The sequence below is a fragment of the Rhagoletis zephyria genome, unplaced genomic scaffold, assembly GCF_001687245.7.
Source record: "Rhagoletis zephyria isolate East Lansing unplaced genomic scaffold, Rhagoletis_zephyria_1.1 Rzeph_scaffold_01543, whole genome shotgun sequence".
Lineage (NCBI taxonomy): Eukaryota > Metazoa > Arthropoda > Insecta > Diptera > Tephritidae > Rhagoletis > Rhagoletis zephyria.
Genome location: NW_016158627.1, coordinates 24,615 through 43,950, shown reverse-complemented (window position 1 = coordinate 43,950; position 19,336 = coordinate 24,615). Strand labels below are relative to the sequence as shown.

At 37.0% G+C, this 19,336-nt stretch overlaps 2 protein-coding genes across 2 annotated transcripts; one reads left to right on the top strand and one right to left on the bottom strand.

Moving 5' to 3' along the window:
* Positions 1 to 3,650: 3,650 nt before the first annotated feature.
* Positions 3,651 to 6,092, bottom strand: LOC108364369 (coiled-coil domain-containing protein 96-like). The gene is made up of 4 exons (XM_017618039.1): positions 4,815 to 6,092; positions 4,651 to 4,755; positions 4,148 to 4,244; positions 3,651 to 4,057 (listed from the first exon to the last, which is right to left on the bottom strand). Exons 1-4 carry the CDS (start codon positions 6,090 to 6,092, stop codon positions 3,651 to 3,653), a joined length of 1,887 nt encoding a protein of 628 aa, XP_017473528.1.
* Positions 6,093 to 14,449: 8,357 nt separating this feature from the next.
* On the top strand, positions 14,450 to 17,162 carry LOC108364368 (coiled-coil domain-containing protein 96-like). Its single transcript, XM_017618038.1, has 4 exons — positions 14,450 to 15,640; positions 15,705 to 15,809; positions 16,617 to 16,713; positions 16,789 to 17,162. Exons 1-4 carry the CDS (start codon positions 14,450 to 14,452, stop codon positions 17,160 to 17,162), a joined length of 1,767 nt encoding a protein of 588 aa, XP_017473527.1.
* Positions 17,163 to 19,336: the final 2,174 nt, after the last annotated feature.

Here is a 19,336-nt window from a genome sequence, read left to right as displayed (position 1 = left end):
TTCATCGGCATTTGCAGTTGGCAGTGAAGTTTTCGTGCAAAGTTTTCATGGCAAAAGGTGAAGTACATAAACTGCAAGAAATGGCGTATAGTGTTGCTTTGAAAAGACGATATTGTTGAATGTAGATCATTGGCTACCGTGACTAGCGTCCATACATAGGTAAGTATGGACGTAAGGGTGGTCCAAAATAAGTAAAGTCGGAATTTTAATGCTCTCACCCCCTCGGATTGTGCTATATCGAAAAAGTATACCAATATTTATTTTTTTTATCAAAAAATATTTAGAGGTCGCTCTTTGAAAAGGTAATAATGTCAATTGGCTTTATTTCGCACCAATATGCGAAATAGTGTCAATTGACCTTATTTCCGGTGATCTTGTTACCTGTCACCGAATTCTATAGATACCATTACTACGAGAAGTGGCTTTTTCCCATATAAAACACATGGAAAACTTTGAGCACCTCTAAATATTTTTTGATTTCGAAATCAAAAAATATGGACATATCTTTTCGGTATAGAACAATGCTAGGGGATGAGAGCATAAAAATTCCGACTTTACTTTATCAAGTGCATTTTTGGTCCACCCTAATGTACACACATATAACTTGTCGCTCTATAACACGGTCGAATGACTTCCAAATCAATTTAAGCGCATGGAGTGTGTATGCAAAAGCACATGTTGGCGCGTGTCCCCGATACCGTTATTAGAAGTTCGAGTACCATATGGTAAGCATACAATTAGCAAACAAAAAGGTTATAAATAACCTAAAATATTATGGGTTTAAAAATGGAAGAGGCTTTAAGCACAGATATAATGTGAAAAGTTCGCAAATAAAAAGGTTGAACTATATACATACATACATACATATGCCTTAAATTTAAATAGTTACTTCCAGCAAAACCCCACCAGTCTTGTAAATATCTGGTACGAGTGGTGCAATCCATTAGGAAAATAAAATTTCACGCTACAAGCCACTCTCATTAAATGGGGTTTACCTTACACTCCCAACCGAGGTGAAAGTTATTCTAGACCCGAAACTCGACTGCCAGCGGAACAGCAAAGACGGCTCCAGAAAATCGATTACTGTCCGGTTCGCCTGTAAGACGGTAAAAGGTCAAAAGGGGGAACTAAACCACTTATAGTCCACTGGTATACACAGCTGTAATAATACCTATTATCTCCTGCATGTGACCGCCGGAAAGCAAGACTCTGTTCAGAGCCAAGAAGCAGGGGGGTACAGCGGACGTAGTCCATGCTTGTCACCGAAGTACTAACCTTTACACCCAACAAACATCTAAAATTAAGTTTAAATCTTCCACTGGTCAATCTATATGGGAAAAATCAGTGTAATTTTAGTGCAGCCATATTACATGCGATCCAGCCGTGGAGATTCCTCTGATTTGGACATGCAAAAGTCTTGGAACTCTGTCGATAAATCAGCGAAAACCACATACCAAACTATACTACTCCTCCATTCCGTTTAGACAATCAGTTCTCCATAAGAGCCTAGGAAAGGAAAGACTGGGAAGGTATTACTACAAACCTATTCATACAAATAGTTCCAAGCTTAAAGAAATAGTCGGCAGCAGGATTGACTCCAGTGAACACAGACTTAACATAAGTCCTCGCCTATACTAACTATATAGTCTGACAGCCGTCCAGGTAGCCATTGAAGGCAGAAGGGCTATCAACTTGCTGTCATATAAATTCTCCTTGACCGTTTTATGGGTCCCTCGGCACAAGAGTCGCGGGATTTGCTGCTGCGGACGTGGACATACCTCTTGCCTGCTGCAAACACAGATTTACGAAGAATGAACTTATCGAGGTGGTAAACAGCACCTTAATCCACCCACATTACCAAACAAATCAGGTCAAAGATTGATGACACGCGACCTAAACGTTTCACTCGGCTAAACCTCTTCTCTCACAGATAATATCCAAGGGTACTTACATGCGAAACAATCGAATGCAACATCAAGCGGGAAACCCATTCTTTCTTAATTCATATTAATATTGAGTAAGTAATACATACATATCTACTATAGACATGTTTAGGACAAGGTAGCTACCACTAATCCCGCTTCTTACTTAATTAAATTATAATTTTTAATATTTAAAGGCAGGAAAGGATTTAATTTACATTAAAATGTGCAGGAGAGACTCCTTTTATTAAACAAATTTACTTTCTTGCATCCGCTGGGCATTTGAAATGCAAGCGAGCGAGAAGCATCGCTAAAATGCACTTTTTCGCATAAAACGTAAGACTATATCTAAAGGTAATGAAGAGTTAAGTGTAACACAACAGACAGACCACATAAAGTGTTTTCCCTCGTACACAAAAAAAAATTACTAAAGCACTTGTAAATGCAAAAGGCCATCAGCGCACGTTCCGAGTGACTGAAAGCCTAAAGGGAAATTCAACAGATTGCCGAGATGCACATGAGTGCACTAACTTTGCAGGCTTAAGACAATTGCACAAATGTAAGAATGTGCCTACATACTTATGTATGTATTGTAAGCGATTTTAAGACTTAAGTATGTATGTAGAGATCAGGAAATAAGGACGAAAAAGCTATCTTTAGAAAGTGCTCTACTTAAGAAGGAAAAAAAACTGGTTGGTGCACTTTTCACTTCTCCTAGCGAACAGGCGGAAAATCACTTTTGTTCGATTTGAGCAAATAACGAAACATAAAAACCTTATTTCAAGTTAATCTTCAAGTTTTTTAAAGCCGTAGATGTTGGTGAAAGAACATAGAAAATAACAGAAGAAAGAACATAGAAAACATGTTTCAATCGTACATTTTCAGGGAGCTTCTCCATAAAATTTGGTTTCCAATTCCGTAAACACACTTACTTACATCCTTTTGGTGTGCCACGCCCTGTGAAATTTTCCTTGAACAAGCATCGATTCGGATTAGGGTGATTGACTCGGTTTTTCAAAACCGGTTTCCAGCGTTTTTTTTTTTGAAAATCTATGCGTTTTTTTTTTTTGAAATCCCGATTTTTCGAACATCGAATGAACCGGATTTTTTTATCGAACAAATCGTTTTTTTTTTCATTGCACCCAAATCTTGACCTCTGAATAAAACTTTTAGGTTTGTCGAAGTTTTGCAGTTCAAGGGAAGCCCATAAATATTTTCAAAATTATATCCTAGATTATTTGGGGAAGAACAGTAGGGCGGGTCGAAAAACACAACATTTTTGATTCGACAATTGTATATATGTGTCTTAAAAGGTACTATTTTAATCCCTTATTCTAGAAAACAAATCCGGGCTCTCTGCGACACTATCTTCAGTCTTCGGAATAAGCTTTAAAAAGTGAAAATAAGGGTGGGAATACCAATTTTTCACATTTTTGCAACGACTCACATCATCACAAAATCATAAAAAAAAATTAACTGGGCAAATTAAAACTAAGGAACGTCAATGTTTTATTCAATGAGAAGAAATAAAGACTAATTGCAACCGATTGCAATTTTTCGAATAACTCGAAAACCGGTTTTGGAAAAAAGGCGAATAATCGAATACCCCAATCCGGATACAATGATTCTCTACATTAACCATACCAATGTAACCCCACGTAAGATCCTAGGTTCCTAAAGAACTTCTATATTGTTTTCTATTTTTTTAATAAAAAAAACCCTCCGCTTTCAATCATTCACTTTTAATTTATTTGGAACCCCAGAAGCAAGCATTTGCTCATATTTTGCAATTTTTTCACTTATCTTCTTATACTGAAAATGCAATCCCCGAACAATCTCTTGCTTGTGCCCCACTTCGGCCACAGTGTTGTCATAGTCCAACATTAGTGCGGGTTTTAATAAAATGCCACCTTGAAAATCAAGCTCCTTAATATCTTTACGGATTTGCGTACGAATCATTTGCTGCTGGTGTAGTGCACGACGAGTTTCTTGTCTTTTCTGCAGCCAAGTTGAATAGCTGAGCCTCTGCACGGCAAGCGTATTGCGCAACATGAGCATACGTTCCTTCATATGCGTACTAATGTGCACATCGAGTTGTCGTTGAAGACGAGCCTTTGCAAGTTCAGTATTGCGATCTGATATGAAAAACAAATAAACACACATAATTTCCTACATGAAGAGAAAATACAGAAAATTCATTATAGTATTATTTTGTAAGGTCTTACCTTCCAATTTCTTGCTCAACTGCTCAACTTCATTTTGCAAATTCTCGAATTGAGTCACATTCGGATCATGGCCCACGTTCCCAATTTCACTCAATCTCTGTAGTAAAAGCCGATTATTACCGAAATGTAAATTACTGTATTCGGATATATATGTTGTATGTACATTAGACTGTATCACCTTCCAAGCAAACAACAATGTTCGCCGTGCATCCCTGAGTTTAAGGTACATATTTTTGCAAGGTAATTTCGAAAAGACGTGTTGGCGTGCTTTAATTTACTCATATTAGAGTGGTCCGTTAGGGTGATAGGAACTAAGGTCTGGTGGGCAAAAACTAGAAGGAATACTCAATGAATTCTGGTACAAAAAAAAAACATGTTTCCTCGAGACAAGATCTTCTACATATGTCTTCATCATACATTAATATTCGACTGTAAATGCCTCTTTTTTTCGATACAGTCTAATGTACAAAAACCTAGATATTTGTGTTCAAATCACCCAATACCTCTTTCAATTCAGCAAATAAGTGTTGCTTTTTGATAAGCATCAGTCGTGTATTTGATATTTCTTTGCGTTTAGTAGAGATTTCGTTCAACAAGGCGTTAATGTTCTAAAAGAAAAAGTTTGTGGAATTTACTTTATGCATACAAAAGCAGCTCACCCACTTACTTTTATATAATCCTTATAGTTTGCGCTCTTTTTTGACATCATCTTTGTATTCACCGTACCCTCATGTGGTAGAAGTGCCTTTCTTACAATGCGCTCGAATTCTTTCGCCTCCTCTTCATATCTATGCTCTCTCTCCTTCAATATCCCATTTAATTCAATCATTTTTGTTGTGGTCACCCTTTTCAATTCTTCCTCCTTTCCCAACATTTCATCGTATTTCTGCAACTGCTCGCGGTATTTAGCCATCCAATACTCAACGCTTTCGGCTGGATCTTCTATAATTGCATGAAATTGTCGTTTGCGCTTCAGATGGTCAACTACTTTCCGATTGAGGTAAAGCCGCGCGCTCTGTTCAATTTCGAGTTCTCTAAGTTTTTCACTAATCTCATCCATCAGCTTTCTCTTATCGATGGATTTGCGTAGTACGTCCCTAGTATCTTTGTACTGCGCCGCCTCAACGACTAACTGAATTAGCTCTTCGACAAATGCAGTTACAATAGCTTCGTTTTGCTGCCGTGTATCCTGCAACAGCGCTTGGTCGAACTCTGGTTCTTTAGTTGTCACGAACAGTTCGAAATCAGACATTTCCTCCTTTTCATGCGCTAATTTTGTTTCCTCACTTTGCTCCAGATCAGCATCCCATTTTTCGAGTTCCAATAACTCACTGTCTTCGGTTATATCGAATTCCGCCAGTTGTTCCTTTTCTTCTTCCTCATACTCTTTCATATCAACAAAATCAAGCTCAAAATCGTTATCACTTTGTTGTAAACGTTCCGGTTTTTCATTGTCTAACCCGATAGTTTCTTCGGATATTGATGATGAAATTTCATCTATATCGGGCATTTCCGTAAGTTGTTCCAGTAGACCAAGTCTCATTCCACCTCCTAACTCGTAAAGTTTTTCTTCAACATGTTCAGGCGGTTCATCAGGTTCCCAATGTTCATCATCGAATGGCTCATCCCCCAAATCGTCATCGTCGTTTTTTTCGCTGTAGCGTCTGTACCTTGAAAGATGCTTGGGCGTTGACGGGCGCACATCCGTTGTCTCCATATTTTCAGGTTCACCTAAGTGGTTAGCGGGCACATTTACTTGTATCTTCCTTTGCTGGTAGTCGTGTTTATCCGTGGGCAGACCTTGACTTTGGCGAATAATGTCGCGATTGTCGAAATCAGTAAATCGCTCTGCCATGCTGGCACATTGCTCTTCCGTACAAGAAATTCTCGATGACCCAACCTCTTCAAAGCCATATTCCTCTTCTATTGCTTCCTCTAGTTCCATCTAGCCAAAAGCGTTATAAAATGGTACAAAAAGTACAAAAGATATAAAATTATGTAAGAAAATAAAAAAATTTAAAAAAAAAATTGAAAAATTCAAGTCTGTATCAAATGACTGCCTTTGAAAAACTAAATTACATTTCTACAAAATTTTGATTCAATGAACTGTGTAATGATATGCAATGCTTGGGAAACGTTTAGGGGGCTCTGATTTAGGGCCTATACCTGGAATGTCCAGACATATAATAGGGTAAGTGCTCTTCTGGTTGATATCCCCGACATCCAAAAAATACTAAGGACTTAACAAAGTATACACAACGGGTAGGCTCGCGACATCTATTTCGCCACATTCGCCATAAATATAAATGGAAAAAATATACTGGTAAATCGACTAATCGCAAAACATTGAAGACCAAAAACCCTACCTATAGCTTTTGCGGTTGCTTTTAGTACCTTTCAATGAGCAGACACACAAAATTGGTTTTCCATTCCACCTTGATTTACTGGCCTTAATCAATAATCCCTAGCAAAAAATTTTACAAAAATTTTCCTAATTTTTCCTCATTGCTTGCTATTTCGATCAGATGCTGCTGCTGCTGCTGCGGATCTTCTTCGCTATCGGACAACTGCAGATTCGCCAACGATGTTACCAACGGTTCTCCCTCCAAGTAGGCATACGATGTAGTATTTATTTGTGCTGTGTCATCTGAATCCGAACTCGTTTCAAAATCGGGTACAATCGAGTTCCGCCAATCTTTGTCCGTTTGGCTTGCACAATTTGTAACACTGACAAGCGCCTTTTTGCGACGTTTTGTTTCCGAGAGGGCCGATAAATGCGACGAAGCATCGCTCAAAGATGTCTCATCCGCACTACTACAGCCGGCGTCATCAAGTTTCGTATAATCGGTTATGTTTAGGATAACCGAGCCGTTTATTGTTGCTGTTGTATTTTCCGGCCGCTCGGTTTGTGTGGACTTATTTTCGTACCGCTGGCGACTGCATTTTCTTTTGGATTTCCGGTTGCCAAGAGATTGGGACATTTTACTTTGGTGTCCTTGAAATTTTGAGTAATTACTAAAATTTTGAATTTATTCTTCTTTAACATGTTTACAGTTTATTTGTATTTGAAGTTTTACTTTTTTATTTTTATTTTTATTTTTTATTTCTTATTTTTCCTTCATTACATAATTCGATTTTTTTTCGGAGGCGCTCGGATTTTAAAAAGTCGATTACTTGTACTTTTCGATAATGAGTCAATAATGCGGAGTTAGCCAATTTCAAGCTTTCTATGTGGCCTACACTTATAAAATGTACTGACATCATAACATCTGAAAACACTGTTACGTACTGAGGTTTGTTCCTGGCTAAGATAACGGTGGTTTAGTGAAGGCGCTTCCTTTTTATTATAATTATTTGGTCGTTTATAGCTTCCATAGGTTTCCAGGCTATCATTTTCGAATTCTTCCAAAAAAGGAAAATGCAATAATAATGGGACCATTAAAAAAATAGTTTAACAAGTTTTTTAAATGAAAATGTACCAATCAAGCACGATGAAAATAGTGGGATCCCAGCTTAAGATGGAAGTAGAGCGAAAGCACTAAAATTTTATATTTCAATGTGGTTCTACACACTTGCCTGGTTATCAGGTTATCTGGTTAAAAATTATAATTCTTTAGTGTGTTTTATTGTTGTAAAGTTTACAATGTAAACTGAATAAAAAATATAACCTCATAACCAGATAACGTGATAACTAGGCAAGTGTGACCAACCACCCAAATTATCAAAAACTCCATTTCTCCTCAATCAATTTTCTCAAACACAGATACATACTCATATAAGTATACCCAGTAGCGAAAATGGTCAGCGGCAACATCGTCACTAATGAGGATTTAGTGATATCGTCGCACTTGCTGTGAATCCTTAATGACTTATAGCTGACAATGACACTGGCGAGAATGCCATACAGGTGTACTCCTATCGAAGACTTAATACTAGACAATGGGGTACATATTTTTAGGCTTCGTTTTCCGCATAAACATCCGCAATCTACTCAAAACAGATAATGTCTTGGAGCGGTCACTTATAAATTCCATTCCAGAATACAGTCGCTTGAATGCGATCAATGATCACTGCATGACAAAGTCATCAACAACCAAATTACCATTTCTATGGTAAAGTCATGAACGACGTCCATATAAACGGAGCCCAAAGTCATTTAAGACGTAACATGGCCATACAAGACACTTAAGTGACCAATGCATAACATTCGCTACGTTGTACAGATTAATGTTTTAAAGCATTAACGCAGAATTCACACATACCCATATATACGTGGATTCTATCTAAGGCCACAGTTAACACATTCATTTATGCTAAAATCGTCAAAACGGCAGCCAAGCAGTCAATAGCCTGCATCAGATTATAACATAGTCTATCATTAGGCGCAATGAAGTGGAAACATCGATTTGGAAGCCCAGAGGCCTATATATGTACAGGGTGTCCGGTGGCAGAATTAGGGATTAAAAGCTAAATTAAAAAAGAATTAATAAAGATAAAATTTTATTTCAATAACTATTACAAAGAAGACAAGTGCGGATTTTATTTTTAAAAAAGTATGTCCTCTAAATGTTGACCGCTACGTCGGATACACTCTTGAAATCTGGCCTCCGTACTCCGTGCCACTCGCTGGAGAAGTGATGTCGGGATACCATTAACCTCTCGAACGATATTTTCTTTTAGTGCTGAGATGGTCGCTGGGTTTGTTTCATAGACTTTACTTTTGAGGTATCCCCACAGAAAAAAGTCCATAGGAGTAAGATCGGGTGACCTTGGTGGCCAGGATATGTCGCCGAAACGGCTTATCAGTTTGTTAGGGAAGAAATCACGCAGTATGGCCATGGTCTCTCTGGCCGTGTGCGGCGTGGCGCCATCTTGCTGAAACCATGTGTGTGTACTGAAGGAAGGATGTTCTCCCATTATTGGCAGAAAACAATCGTTCAGCATGCGCCGATAAGAGACACCGCCCACAGAAATTGCTCGCCCTCCACGATTTTCAAAAAAATATGGTCCAATTATTCCACTGCTTGAAAATGCACACCAAACCGTAACTTTGGGACTGTGAAGTGGCTTCTGATGTTTTAAAAGTGGGTTCTGCCCTCTAGGTGACCAATAACGACAATTTTGCTTATTTACACTTCCATTTAAATGAAAATGGGCTTCATCACTCCAAAAGATAGTGTTTACCGTGCGAAATCATTCCAACACGGTCTCGCAGAAATTTTTACGCAAATTGAAATCGTTAGACTTAAGTTCTTGCACAATCTGAATTTTGAAGGGGCGAAGTCCAAGATCCTTCCTCAGTATTTCATGCACAATAGTTTTTGGAAGTCCCAGGGCAGCCGCTCTCTTGCGCACGGACTGACGAGTTGCACACGAACCATTGGCCTTGAAATACGCTTCGGTTACGAACGCACGTTGCTCACCCGTCCACTGCGACATCGTGACTAAATAACCCGCACGAATGACGAAGCTAACGCGGTGCCCTCCCCGCCCATACACCCAGCGGTTAGGGAGATACTTTAATTCTAAAACCTAATTCTGCCACCGGACACCCTGTATTATACATATATACGAGTATAACTATGTACATATGTATATCCACCCAGAAGCAATGGACGAAGATACATACTACGTTGCCAATGTTACGGCAAAGACTTGGATTTGATTAATTATGCATCATGAAATGCTTTTCGCTATAAAATTGTGCGGTTTTCTTATTAAAATTTTGCAAACATGCTAGTAAAAAACGGCGTTTTATAAGTAAGATAATAAAAAAATACGAAAGCAAATCCTCACAGTGTGTTCTTTCTCATACATACATATACATGTATTTATTTCTCAGAAAGTCGTATTTTTAATAAGTTTCTGTTTATCATTCACCATCCACGCAAATGTAATTGCCATACATTTATTAATATCCTATAAATTAATTTGGTAAAGTGCCTTTAAAAAAAGTCCTAACCTTTATTTTTTATTTTACAAAATATTCGCTAAATCAGCAAATTTCCCCTTCTGAATCATTGCATAAATCAAAATTTGCCAGCCTTCGCTTATCATTAAAGTGTGCAAAGTAACATTTATTACCGTTGGGAAAAAAAAAATATTTGCGCATAAATTTTACGCAACTGCAACTATGTGTACCACTCATAAAATATCTATCCACCTATTTATACGCATATCAGATGACATAAAATTGTACTTGCATATTAATGTGTTTTATGACATTTGTGTGCGCCCTTGTTTGCACCTAAATACAGTTAATTAATTGCTTATCCAATAATAATGCAATCAAACGATTAATGCCTTGACTTTTGTTGTCATTTCACGATAAGTGTTAGCTATAATTCATGGTATAGCTATTAATCTTAATAATAAATTAATTTACACGTTTTGTAAACAATAAACAATTTGACTACTTTCCATATCTACGCGGAAAGATAAACATACGCGCTGCGGCAGAAGCCAAAAATTTAAGTGAAATTAGCGAAGACTTTATCAGCGTAGGGTTTGGGCTAAAGAAATTGCCGCTTGCTTAAGTTGTTTCACTGGATAATATTTGCTTGCTCGAAATAAACGAGCGATAATTTATGGCTCAGGAATACAATGCAGCCAATAGTGTTTAGAGGTTTAGGTAATAAAACTGAACATAGATATCTTACAATTTCAATAAATTACAACCACGAACTAGCACTCAAAAAATGTGACCATTAGTTAAACCGCCAAATCGTTTTGCATTCTCTGGTCAATTTTTTTTTTAATAGACATATAAAGTTTGCAATTTTTTCCTCAGTACTTCTAGAGTAGTGAAACGGGATGGGATGTTTTCAATTTTCTGTGGACTTTCCCGTTCTTTGTATAAAGATTTTGTCTGAAAATACCGCTAATGGGATATTTTTCTAGAGCATTTAACCCTCTGGCGACCTCCCAAATGACATTTAATCCAAAATATCTAAAAAATACATAGATGAAAACGACAAACTATTCTTAGAGAAACCCAGACTACACTTTTAGCTCCGATATGAATTTTAACCCCTTTCCATTTAATCTAAGCACACTGAGACTAAAAATTTTGAATATAATATGGCCATAAAAAAATTACCTGAGAAGCAATAAAAGTTCAGAGGATTTACGATTTATAAAAAAATCGGAAGTGGACAGCTGTGCTCTTGAATTAAATGCCACTAAGTGCCCACCTTTTTAAGCATAGCCAATAATAAATGCTTTTTTAAATGTCATTTTAAGATTGATGAATTACTTGTTTGTTGTTTTTGTTTCTAGATGGGAGTTCGACGTGAAAATATAAACGATTGAAATACAATTTTACAATTTTTTTAGGATGGCGTCATCTTATTCTTAGTTTATGTATAGTATATGTTTGCATGTATATATTTACCATTATACATATGTACTACGTTTATGCTCTAGCGTACGTTGTATGTTAAAAATATTTTGACGTAAACAGCAAATGCATTACAGCCAAGAAGAAAAAAGTAGTATCGACTATGTAAGAAACTGCAAATAAATTAACACTCCATACGTTAATGTTCCAAAGAAATCAAGCACATCCGCACATTTTTGTGCATATTTAAGTGTATGTATGCGTCGCACACACAAGTCGTAAATTTAGCAATAAACTCGTGAAAATGGAAATTGTATACATTCATAGGTACCTGCTATATGTGTTAGCAGACAAATTCGTGACTGTTCATACATATATATATGTATGTATGAATGTACTCTGCAGGGAAAACCCGAACTGTTGAACCAAATTTCTGGTCAATACTAGTTCTTTATCGCCAAAAGCCAACCAGTCTGATAGTAAGTAGATCCTTACCAGTCTAAAAGCAGCGAAATTTGGTACATTGAAAAACTATTTTATTTTAATGATTAAAACTATATACCGCTAGCTTAGAATAAAAAGTTTCCAAGTCCACTTTTAAAAAAAAATATATATTTTGATGCAAGAAGCAAAAAAGTAACGAACTGAACTGAACTTTTCTATTCTGTGAAAGCAAATTTGGTAAATCCAGGTTGAAGCATTAACGAGTGTCGAATCGTTTCGATTCGTTTTCCACCCGAAACCGTTTTTTTTTAAGTGCATTTTATGTACAGTGAAAACTATTATAGCCGGAAATTATGTCCTTATGGCATTTTTGATCATCTACAGACACATTTCGATTCATATTAAAGAAATATTATTATTTGTACCACCCTGTGCAAGCATTTCTGTCACTTCACTTGACAATGCATGCATTCATATATGTACAGAACACCTACATATATATACAAAAATATGTATGTACTTCATAGTAGTTAGTTGCACGTTAGTAAGCACGTTTACGCTATCTGTCTCCACATCATTGTACATTTTCGTTGCTTGCACAACAATTTTATTGTCTTTCATAAAAATGTAACGCATACAACATGGCGAACGGATTGGCACACGTGTCAAACTACAAATGTACATGTACGTATACCTATACATACATGGGTATTTACTTATGTACGAGTATATGCGTTCCTTGGGTTTTCTAGTCGAATTTCCCGTGTTGAGTAATCGAAACGAAGGTGGAAGAAGTTTTGCTCTCACTTAAGCAGATCTCCGAATGTATCTCAGTAACTCAAATATGTATGTAATGTTGATGTGCAAGTTTGCGCAGCAGTCATTCGCATTTTCATCAGCGCCTGAATATTTACTACAATTTTAAATCATTTTATTACAAAAAGTACTTCAACCAGCATGCAAAAAGCCGTCGGAAATATCCTAAAAAACCAAAGTGCCTGAAATTTTTGTAAAAAATAATTTTTTCTAGCTCTTGCACTTTGTCTATTCAATCTTATTATTTTATAAGAGCAATTCTTGTATACATGCACATATTTATGTATATAATTATATATCTATGGGCTCCTCGGAAGCGTCTTAAATGATTTTGATAAAATTTTGTATTCGAAAAATGTTTTGCATTTTAACGCTCTTCTATAAGGTTGCCCCCTATTCGGAAATTAGTTACAAATTAAATAAAACGTCAAAACATTTGTTACTTTAAAAATCCCCAGTTCAAAAATATTTTATTGAGTTTTCGCCCTGTAAATTAAGGTACAATATGGGCTTCCAATTTATTCCTTGCTTATATAGTAAGCGTTATGTCAATAGGATATTAGTTTAAGGTTGCCACTTGTTTTCGATTCTAAAAAATTTAACTATAACAATTTAGTACGAACATCTAGGCTGAATTTCTTTATTCATTCTGAACGTTTGGAATAAACTTTTTTGTTTACTTATTCTTTAGAACGTTCCTGATGATATGTTAACGTATATTTCAAACACATTCTGTTTATTCCGGCTGTGAAATGAGATTATCCGGAATGTATAAAGAAATGCAGCCCTAATAAAGGGTATTTTCCAAAACTTGTATCGAAAATAAATATTTTCGAAGAGGGTTGTCACGTTTTTTGTAATAAAAATTTGTATCTTATTAATTTCAATGAGCATTTTTTATAAATATGTATATCTGTGTACATAGTACATATACACTCAAAATGTGTATTCTTCATCTTGGTGTATCTCTAAATAAGGTTGCCACCTAATTTTTAATGAAGAAATTTATTTAATTTGGTGGCGTAGTCAAATGGCTATAAAGGTATTTGATTCATTTACGAAAAATTCGGATACGGTAGCGAACTGCCAAAAATCCCAGACGCCAGATAAGTTCGCTTTATATCTGGTTTGGCTACTAGGACATAGTAGCACCAATATCCGGCCCGGAAGATGTTAGGCATGCCGTGCGATTTCTGCAAGCTTAGTATTAAGCAATCTTTCCTTAAAAAAGCACGTATAAGGTGGGGGAACTAAAGTACGCGTAACACAGCCGCACTGATGTGGCCACCGCAGGAGATGTAAAAATGACGAGAGCTTCTGTACTTGAAAATGAGAGAAATACTCTAAGGGAGACAGTTCAGTTATCCGTGTTCTCTAATCTAACCGCGATCTATTTGAGCTAACAACAAAATATTCATATCTGGATTTGTTGTCTAAATCCTACGAAGACTGAGTAATTCAACATTCTAGCAATGAGGCCTCTAATAAACCTCCGTCCCAAAATTAGTAGTAGTACTAAAACGAACTTTTTAAAAATTCTTTCCACTTGTTTGGGAACAATTCATTAATGCATGAATCAAATTATTTACACGAATTTCACTTCACTTCGATCAACACTGACATTATTTTCACCAACAAAAACCGAAGATATTTCATACATACATACATTTCCCGCACATATTTTGTAAGCTTTATTTTTCGCAATGGAGGAGGAAACCTATAGAGTTAGAATCAATATAGATGGTGAAAACGAGAAGAAGAATATCGATTCTAGAGCCGGTATACCTATAATAAAAACATCACTTAAAACCACCAAACCAGCAGAGGTCATAAATGTGGAATCTGGAATAGAGGCGGAAGCTTCGCTAAATGCAGATGAAGCCGAAGCAACACAAATCAGAACCGTTATCGAAGTACTTGACGAAGAATTACTTTCCAGCGATTCTGAAGCATCACTTACGATGAGACCCACTTACTTGGAACAAGGTGAACTTGAAGAATCTCTCGATTTCTTCGAACAACTAGGCTCCATACCCAACATTGGCTCACTGGAGGAAAAAATACATAAAAAGGCGTCAGCAAAGTCCGCAGACACAATGGTAGCCAACGAAGTGGACGATGGCAGAGATATTGGCAGGTTTGTCGATCCTTTAACCGGCGAACTTTTGTCTTCTACTTCCGAAGAGGAAGAGCAGGAAAAAGAGGAAGTGACAGAAGAAGAAGAAGAATCTTCTAAATCGGAAGACATTGATTTTTCGGAAGACGAAGAGTTGCTTGAATTACTAAAAGCCGATCAAGAAATCGAAGCGCCGAAGCCTTTGGATGACACAGAAGTATTTGAAACATTTTTGGAAATGGAAAAAGATCGCGTTGTGGTCGATGTGGTCGAATTCGATTGGGTAGCTTATGAACGTAAGAAGGAACTAAACAACATAGCGACAGATACGCTTGTGTTTCTAAAGGAGCTCATAAAGCATGCGGTAGACAAAGTTGAATATGTCGATCCAAAAGTTTTATTGCGTCAGAATCTTGATAAAGCTGCATTAATTGCCGAGATTGTGCAAAAATTAGCAGAGCTTGAAGCAGAGCAGAAATCGCGCACCTATCTTAATCGCCGCGTTGTTGAGTATTTCTACCGCAAGGGCCAATATCGTGTTTTTACTGAGGATCCGCCAGACACAATAAATTACGAAATGGAAAGATTCAAAGAAGCCACAACCAAACTCGATCTTATGCTTGCCAGAGAACAAGAGGTTAAGAGAATTTCGGAACGAAAACTGGCTGATCTACAGCAAGCAGAATCTGAGTGGCAAATAAAAAATCAAGAAATTTGGCAAGAACTTGAGGAAGTGGTTAGGAAGACTTTCGCCCATAAAGGGGATCGTTTATCGCTGGTGAGTCGACTTAGAAGAGTGAAAACTAGCTAAATACGATTTTACTGTTCACTACTTTTCATAGGCGGTTGATTCGCAATTGCGAACAATGGGCAAGTTGCGCGACGAAATCTCTGCAGTGCGGTATATTTTGATACAGAAGCAGCACTCCAGTGCCGCGATGACCGAGGTAAGTGAAGCGATGTTGCTCACGATGTAGGTGCGATTGCACTTACGTAGATAGAAATGTACTCTTTATATAACCAATATTAGGTCAGATTGGTAGGTATTAAGATTGCGACGTGGGGCATCCTTTTTATGTGCGCATCTGACTCTTTCCTGTTCTAGAGTAGATGTGGCGATCCTTGATTTAAGGACGTCTGCTACCCAACGGAATGTGGTAAGGTTACCCTTTTGTGTCGCGCGAAACTGTCTGTGCGTTTTCTCGAACGCCCTCCCTATGTCCGGAAAGCTACCTATGGTCACCCCTTTGTGCTCCATGCACTTTTAAATCTTCCTTGTATCAAGACCATGAACCTATGTATATGCAAGCATAGATATTCATAGATTTAGCGATTGATATTCTCTGAATAGTAATCTTAAAAAGAGCAGCAGATGGAAAGGTCCCTTTTAGAGATATGTTGCCATCTGCGCTAGGTATTTGGAAATACTCGAGGGAAGATACATATAGCTAACCCATCCTCAGCGACTCTCCAATCCTCTACGTAGGATCGTTTTATCCCAGTCTGCGAGTGGATTTTTCAGTGGTAAGCAGGGAGGAAAACGCACTGGGGTAGTAAATTTAAGAGATTCCCTCCTTGGAGGACCCGTGACGTCAGTGTATTCTTTGTAAAAAAATATTTCTGGCTAAAATCATCTAATATGATTGTTGTAATAATTTCAATAGAAATATTGCATTTTTGCTATTTAAATTAAATTAAAATATATTTCAAGGTGATTTGTTATTCATTATTTTGCAATAAAAATATTTTTACAGCAAATCAAGCAATTGGAAGACCTCGGCAATAACTTACAAATGCGTGACTATGAGAGCCTGCAAAACGAAGTACAGGCATTGGGTAAAAAAATTGAAGGTGAGAAAAATTTCAATTGTTGGTGCATAAATGCGTAAAATGTAAGTTCTTTCACTTCTGCATGCCTTCTTCCAGAACGCAATGCCGATTTGAATAAGTCACGAATGCGTTGCAATACGGACATACACATTATGGGACATTTAAAGGAGAAGCAGGCCACGTTGCGTTCTAAAATTAAGCTTCAAAATACAATGTTGGCTAGTCTGCAGAAAGAGAAGCAAGCGGCTCGTGAAGCTATTTTCAATTCCAAAAAGCAACGTACCAAAATAAGAAAGGAAATCAAAGAACTTAGCTACCAATGCGGCTTGCTCGATAAACCGGCACTAATGCTGGACTATGATGCCACTGTGGCGCAACTGAAAGTTGTCGGCGAGAATGTGGAGAAATTGCGTTGTAAACAGGACGAAATACAGCGTAAAATTGCAAAACTCGAGAGTAAATGCCTGTAGTTATCTGCAAGTGCTTATGTGTATTAACTTGCAACCGTGGAAAAAAATTGCGTCGATTTTGTGTCAGAAATAAATCTCTGCCAAAGCATGCGTTTATTTTTTTTTTTTTTGCAATTGTACGTTCGAATGCATGATTCAATAATTATAGGTTTGCTCAATAGTGACATTCGAGTTTTGACATTCCCTTAAGCCCCTTACAAAAGCTTTGCACACACACACGAACCCACACACAGTGCCTTGCTAAGGGGGCCGATTTTGTCAAGAGGGAGCGAGAAAACTGTCTTCAGAGCAAGCCGTTTAATACTGAATCATGGTTCGAATGTGCATAAGTAGAGAGAGAGAGAGTGGAAAAATATTTCCTATATCGATACCTCAGTGGAAGATCGACCAATCTCGACAGCCAGTTTGAAATGCCCTATCCAGACGCCGATTCAAAAACGCCCCATCAAACGCCCTAACTCAGCAAATTTTCAATGTATTTTCAGCTGACATAGGGCGTTTTTGAACCGAATTCTGAGATAGGGTGTTACTCAATAAAATTCTGAAATATGGCGCTCTTCAATCGAATTCAGAAGTAGGACGTTCTTAAAAAGTTTTCTGAGATAGGGCGTTTTCGAACTGACTGCCGGGATAGGTCGATCTTCCACTCTAGTGATGATTTCTTGCCAGAAAACAAAAATTTATTAAATTTAATTGAAAACTATCTTTAAGTCGAACCCAGTAGGAACTTTTAAACCCAAGCTAGGAAATTTTATACTTCAAAGTCGATTAACTAACTCGATTTTCTAAAATATGTACAAACATAATTCACACAAATCTTTAAAAATTCCATCTTTTCGTGCGTAAAAATTGGTCACAAACTCACAAAATTGCTAAACATTTTTAGAACAAAATTGGGTCAAAAGTAACTACATATTTGGGCCTACAAATAAAATTACATATTAGGCCGTGAAATGTGTGCCCATTTATGCAATCCTACTTATACATACATACATAGGTATGATCGCATATGTATGTAGTATAATATATTTATTCATGTGGGCACGTACGGGAGCACTTACGATCAATATGTTCGTAGACTTAGTTTTGTCGAAAATTACTAGAATGAGCAAGCCACTTCAATTATTGCTATATCCTAGCTCATGCCATTTCTCCATTATTTTATTTAGCTGTTTGTTCACTGCAATTTTCCCTCTTATTTATGTTTTCATTATTGTTGACACTATAAATGCCGCGCGATAAGTATGAAATAAGCTTCTGAATGAAAATGGACCGAGTTTGTATGCATGCAAATATTTACATACATAAAATGTGTATGCGACGTATATGAGCCGTTTATTTTGAAAGTGGCATAAGTCACTTCACAACTGTTGTGCTTAAATAACCGTTTACTTGTATCTGAACGTGTCGGTTATTCGTTGAACTTCGCCAACCAAAGATAAGTAGTTTTGTCATTAGTTTAGGATGATAGAGCGACTTGCAGAGGCATTTGGTTACAAGTAGCCGGTAATTTAAGCACAAGACGTACGAAATGACTTATGCCTCTTTCGAAATAAACGGCTCATATAAGTATGGGTGTTATTAAAGCGGAAAATTTATTAATGATATATTTGTGCTCACGTGATTGCGAAACTAATAAATTTTCACACTTACAAAATGATACGAAAATCCAATAAGGTTTTAGTTATTTAAAAAATATTTTCATTTTTAGTTTTTATGTATTTTTCTACGATTATACTACCGCAGGAATATTATTTAATGCTACTCTACTACTTTCCATTCCTGGGATTCCCAGCAACAAATAGTGAAAGTTGTCATTTCACGCTTGTCACAGCGTCCGGCAAACGGGCCAGAAACATTTTTATTTAAAGTACAAAACCGCGTATCAAAAAAATGCAAAACCGCGTATGTGAAGTTGTAGAAATTATTTTTTAGAGCGTAAAAACACTCATATTTTAAAATGGTTCTCTTTCTTATAAAGAAATCGCATTTCTGGCTGGTATATTTCAGGACGAATGGATAAGGATTGAGCCAAGAGCTTGTGTGAGCAAATCCAATTTTTGGCAGCCAATGCCAGTTACGCGGTTTTGCAGAATGACGATGCGCGGTTTTGTACTTTAAATGACGATATGTATATGTATGTACGTATTATCCATTTACTTATACCCCCCGCC